The sequence below is a fragment of the Sceloporus occidentalis genome, unplaced genomic scaffold (genome assembly GCF_023333645.1).
Source record: "Sceloporus occidentalis isolate IW3139 unplaced genomic scaffold, rSceOcc1.0.p SCAF_101, whole genome shotgun sequence".
NCBI classification, from domain to species: domain Eukaryota; kingdom Metazoa; phylum Chordata; class Lepidosauria; order Squamata; family Phrynosomatidae; genus Sceloporus; species Sceloporus occidentalis.
In genome coordinates this window covers 982,002-988,001 of record NW_028317081.1, presented here as the reverse complement: position 1 = coordinate 988,001, position 6,000 = coordinate 982,002, and the positions used below count along the sequence as shown (strand labels likewise).

The following is a 6,000-nucleotide window of genomic DNA, read 5'->3' as shown; positions in this document are numbered from 1 at the left end:
GGAATATTTAACCCGAAAAATCCATCATAACCGGCACTATACTGAGCTGTGGTAACCCAGCCTGTGGACTGTGTTTGATACATTGTGATTGTGTGGAGTACGCTATCGGGAGGGATGTAGTGATGAGAGTACAGTGTGATTGTGTGGAGTACACTGTCGGGAGGGATATAGTGATGAGAGTACAGTGTGATTGTGTGGAGTTCACTGTCGGGAGGGATATAGTGATGAGAGTACAGTGTGATTGTGTGGAGTTCACTGTCAGGAGGGATATAGTGATGAGAGTACAGTGTGATTGTGTGGAGTACCCTGTCGGGAGGGATATAGTGATGAGAGTACAGTGTGATTGTGTGGAGTACACTGTTGGGAGGGATGTAGTGATGAGAGTACAGTGTGATTTTGTGGAGTACGCTGTCGGGAGGGACATAGTGATGAGAGTATAGTGTGATTGTGTGGAGTACGCTGTCGGGAGGGATATAGTGATGAGAGTATAGTGTGATTGTGTGGAGTACGCTGTCGGGAGGGATGTAGTGATGAGAGTACAGTGTGATTGTGTGGAGTACGCTGTCGGGAGGGATGTAGTGATGAGAGTACAGTGTGATTGTGTGGAGTACGCTGTCGGGAGGGATATAGTGATGAGAGTATAGTGTGATTGTGTGGAGTACGCTGTCGGGAGGGATGTAGTGATGAGAGTACAGTGTGATTGTGTGGAGTACGCTGTCGGGAGGGATATAGTGATGAGAGTATAGTGTGATTGTGTGGAGTACGCTGTCGGGAGGGATGTAGTGATGAGAGTACAGTGTGATTGTGTGGAGTTCACTGTCGGGAGGGATGTAGTGACGAGAGTACAGTGTGATTGTGTGGAGTCCGCTATCGGGAGGGATATAGTGACGAGAGTACAGTGTGATTGTGTGGAGTATGCTGTCAGCAATACATTGCTTTGGTTTGGCAGGCTGATCCCCCGCGTATTTCAGGGGCCGGTGAGAAGCGTCTGTCGTCATGGAGATCTCCCTGGAGGTTCTGGTGTCTGCAGTGGTGGGGAGGAAGAAGCCGTGTCCGAAGCTCCGTTGGCTGGGACAGGTCTGTGGGATCTCCCGCATTACGTATACATGGGACAGGGCCGGCGTCAGGGGCTGCAGTAACTCCCATCACTAAATCCACAACCATCCGACAGCCGTTCTTAAAGGGAAAGCGCCATATTAACATTAATACATAGAATAGCTCTTTATATTTTTGGGGGTAAATGAATAAATGAATTCTCCACAACCCCCCCCCCCACACATATACATTTATCCCCCACAAGCTATATACACACACCTCCATGTAGGTGATTTACTTCCCATTGGTCCGCCCCGGGGCATTAAAGTGCTCACCGCGTACATTTCTATACATTCTCCTTACGGGGGTCAGTAACATGTCCCTTTAAAAGTTCCTTTTCCCCAGATGTCGGTAGATAACGTTACATTGTGCGTCCTCTGTTTAGGAGACAGAGTCCGTGTTCATCGTGGACGAGAAGCAGTTCGGGGAGGTCAGGCTGCGCTCTGGCTCCGTGAAGAAGGTGGCCCCGCGGCTGCAGGGGGTGCTGAATAAGCAGAGCGTCGCGGCCCTCGCTACGTCTGCGAATGGTGGAGTATCTCAAATATTTTTACCGATTCTTTATATATCAGGACATAACGTTTTTAATCGTAGCGAAGTGAGTGAATGAGAAAAATAATACCCCGTGTGACAATGTACAATGTGACAAAAAAAACGCACACATGGTGGGACAGGCGGTGGTATACTTACCTTTGGGGCCGACCTAGGGCAGCCCCCACGGTCACCTCGGCGGTCGGATCTCCGCGACGCTGTATGGGATAAAGGATCGAGTGAATGAACGGATGGGTTTGACGTTAGAATGAATAGAAGAAAAACGGGTGAAATCCTGGAACAGGTGATGTGAGATGCAAGCTGTGAGCACAGCACAGAGCACACCTAGGAGACTGTGATTCCGTCACGCTACTTCCTCGAATGTTCTGCGAGCAGTTAATGCCGAAGCGCTTTAACCCTTTCTTTATTATTCACACAATTCCCAAAACTCTGTGAGCTAAAGGCTTTATCTATCTTATATTTATTATATCATAATATGTTATTTTATTTTTTTATCAATACTTCTGGAATGATCATATTCTCCCGCTCTGTGCGACTATTTAGAACTCGTTATGGTTTGGAGCACTTGTGTGGATGTGCGGGATGTATGTTTTCTCTGTGCGGTTAATATAACATCCTGTGTCAGTGTCCCGTATAGATTGTATAGATCAAGGGCGTCCAACCTGCGGCCGTCCAGCTGCTGCGGGACTACATCCCCATAATGCTCTTTCAGCCAAGGTGCTGGCAGAGGAGTATGGAAGATGTAGTCCTGCAGCAGCTGGAGGGCCACAGGTTGGACGCCCTTGGTATAGATGAATGGGTTGGGAATTCCCTTGTTTCTCTGTTTCGGAGCTCCGGTAACATTGTTATTGTGAACCGGTTTCGGGGCGATGTGAACGTGTCCCGGGTTTCGGGGCGATGTGAACGTGTCCCGGGTTTCGGGGCGATGTGAACGTGTCCCGGGTTTCGGGCCGGTGTGAACGTGTCCCGGGTTTCGGGCCGGTGTGAACGTGTCCCGGGTTTCGGGCCGGTGTGAACGTGTCCCGGGTTTCGGACCGGTGTGAACGTGTCCCGGGTTTCGGGGCGATGTGAACGTGTCCCGGGTCTCGTTCGCAGGAGTCTGGCTGGCAGGGCTGCATGTATCCGGAGAATTGTTTATCTGGAATAGAGATCAGGACAGTTTGCAGACAGCAGCAGCCAACGCAGAAGTTTCACAAATAGTCTCCGAAGCCCAAGGTAAGGCTGGTCGCTGTATATCACGCTGTATATCACGCTGTATATCACGCTGTATATCACGCTGTATATCACGCTGTATATCACGCTGTATATCACGCTGTATATCACGCTTACTGCCCTGACATTAAGAGAATGCATATTAGAGTGCTGTGTGAGTAATATGCATTCTTTATAATGGACATAGAAGCTGCAGCCCTGTTTCTGCAGCTGCAACTTCTCCTCCATGACCCGATATATCGCAGCCAGTCAGTACCAGTAAAGAATTCCCATTGAAATCTGTGGGAGCTCTTGTCGCGCATACACACGGGGCATAGAGCGGACCCCTGCCCACAGCACTGGAACTACATCACGTGCATGGAGATGCGCTCACAAAACATCTGGGGGACGAGGATAGCTGCATATGGGCATTTGGCAGAATCCACCTAAGCATTTGCAAAAGCAACTCCTCGAATGGTTTAACGAACCGTCATATGAATACGACGGCCGGGGCGCCCCCGTCGGTTTGGCTGCATGTAAGCTCTCGGGCCGTTTGCGAGCCGTACATCCAGTCTCATGGAAATGCATATTATTGTGCGGTTTGCTGAGTTTGCGTTCGGTTGTCGTTCCAGCGCACTCCGTGAAGCTGTACCTGTGCGTGTCGGGCGATGGAAGCAGAGCGCTCCTGGCCACGCACACAGGCTCCGTCTTCTTGTGGGACAGCGCTGAGAATAGGACGGGGTCGGTTCCCTCGAAGAACCCGTCTGGAGCCGGGAGGTGGAAAAAAATCGAACCGCAGGAATCTACTGCGTTCCCCAGCGTGGCAGATAAAGAAGCCGCCCTCCACGCCGTGTTTGTAGAGAGCGAGGTGAGCGTCTCTGCTGTTTGTTTGTGAAATGAAGATCTAACCCTCTGGATTCACTAAAATCATAGTCTTGCGTAGCAGTCCTGAGCATGCGCTCCCGGCGAGTTGGCCTGACCCACGTTCTTTGTGGTTTTGGTGATATTGATGTCTGTATGGCGGTACATGCTGTCATTGTCTGAACGCGTCACAGCGCAGAATTCCGCCTTAAATTTCTGCCCATTACAGGCTTTTTGGGTTTTTTTTGTGATAGCGTCTCTCTTCCAGGTCCTCGGTGACTGCTGCCTGTGCGCTTTTGTCTTCTATTCTGGCGACCGGCTGGTGACAACGTGGCTGGCTTTACGCTGGTATGAGAATGACCAGAAATTCAGCAGGTGAGCTGCTCCGTGGCGTGATCTCGTTAGACTCGCATGATACAGCGTTCCACATGTAGCGTTTCAACAAAAAGCAAAAAAAAAACAAAATAACTCCCTTAGAAATGTCCTTCCAACTGCCAATAAAAGTCACTGGGGTTTTGGATCTGTCGGAGGAGTTGGGTCACCTTATAGGCTTGAGGAGTTTTTGTGAGGATATAAAATGGTTTGATGCTGGTTTTTTTAATCATTTAGGTCGCCGCCATTTGATGTCCGCTGGGCACAGCAGGACTGCTCTCCGGAAATCTTTCACCCGCCGTGTCAGCCAGTGAAGTCCAGAGGAGCTCTGCTTGCTGTCTTCTCAGGAGATGGCTTAGTTTTGGCCATAACCATTAACCAAAAAGACCCCAAGGTGATGATATTTCTAGATAGAAAAATGACGCAAACTAAAATGTGGATAATATTATCTCAAACCCTGCTAGTAACCGATGGGGATAAAGTGTTTCGTTCTTTTACCTCTTGCAGGCAACTCAAGTCCTTTTCATAAACACCATGAACTTTGTTACAGTTTCTGGGCATCTAAGGGGCTGCAGCAGCAAAGACCAGCATATCCCATCAAGATTCATACGGTTAGTCACGCTGCCGCGGGTAACGGAGGTTCCTTTCAGAGTAATGTATCAATAATGATCAGGATGTCTTCTCCTGTCAGCTCCTACTGGGTGGGGGACATGTCGTGGACAGCGGACAGCCTCTTCCTGGCCTGTGTGTTGAAGCGGGGCTCGCTTCTCCTGATGACCCGCTTAGGGGAGCTTCTGACCCTCAAGACGTTTGGCTGCAGTGTTGAGTTTGGACCGGCAGAGTTCATCCCGCTTCATCCGTTAATAACATACCGGTTAGTGTCCCCGCTTATTACATTTCAACATCCATTTGTAACCCTGTTCCTTTTCTTTTGCTCCCCAAAATTATTCTCTGGTCTATGTTGAATTTCTGCGTCTACCGTTATAAACGTATACATCCTAATAGCTTGGTTGACCAGATCTCTCCCTCTCTCTCTTTGTACTGTGTATTTATGTGTATTTATGTCACAATTATGGCAATGCAGGTTGGTTTCTGGATAAAGATTAATATAAGAAATGGATATAGACATATTGACCCAAGAGAAAATAGTCTTTAGTTGAAGATGACACCTTGTATTGGTCAAACACTGGAAAATTATGTCCTGTGACCTTCGAGGTCTCTTCTTCAGATGGAAGGCTATAAGAGATTGCCACTATTTTTGCTTGTTTGTGTCATTTTAGAGAGCTATATAAGAATATCTGTATTTTTGTTGCTATGGAAATATATAAAACTACACTCTTACGTAGAGCTGGGTCGTAAAACTTAATTATTAGAGCAAATAAATCTATCTGCCCCTATCGTTTATTGCCCAAAATGTTACTAATATGTCCAGAATAAGAATAAGTTGTAGAATGAATTCGCGTTTTCTTATGTCGTCATGGTAATCCTACGAGAATGGATTGTCAGAAATGTTTTCCTCTCTTTCATCTGTCCATTCTCTCTCTATGTACTCAGCCCCGCGCTATTCATCTTAAAGGGGGATATTCTTATAAGTTTTAGATTTTAGAAAAATGTGGATTCCTACTCTTTGCTTATGTTGCCCCTTCGCGTGGCGTGGAGTTGGTAAGCATGCCTAATGACAATTAGGGGGGCAACAATGAGAACAGAATTAGGGGCTAATGAGCAGAACATCAAGCAAATGGGTACGTTTTCAGTTCATTAATGAAGAAAACGGCAAACTAACAGAACAGTATTTTTCATTGTAAGAAAACCCCCCTTGAAGGTAACTGGCTCTTCTTTTCCTATTTATCTAATGGTTTGCGGGCTTCCCTTTCCATTATGTTTTTCATTCTTCATTTCTCATTCTAGCACTCTTCTCTCATTTATTTTGTC

The 6,000-nt window shown here is 47.4% G+C and overlaps 1 protein-coding gene across 1 annotated transcript in view; it reads left to right on the top strand.

Moving 5' to 3' along the window:
* Positions 1-996: 996 nt before the first annotated feature.
* Positions 997-6,000, top strand: part of LOC149283772 (ciliogenesis and planar polarity effector 1-like) — a 33,168-nt gene continuing 28,164 nt past the window's right edge. The window contains exons 1-8 of the mRNA XM_089497290.1: positions 997-1,077; positions 1,481-1,622; positions 2,740-2,859; positions 3,468-3,703; positions 3,965-4,071; positions 4,306-4,462; positions 4,576-4,679; positions 4,760-4,942. Of these exons, the coding sequence (XP_089353416.1) occupies positions 997-1,077; positions 1,481-1,622; positions 2,740-2,859; positions 3,468-3,703; positions 3,965-4,071; positions 4,306-4,462; positions 4,576-4,679; positions 4,760-4,942 (1,130 nt within the window). The remainder of the gene's footprint in view (positions 1,078-1,480; positions 1,623-2,739; positions 2,860-3,467; positions 3,704-3,964; positions 4,072-4,305; positions 4,463-4,575; positions 4,680-4,759; positions 4,943-6,000) is intronic.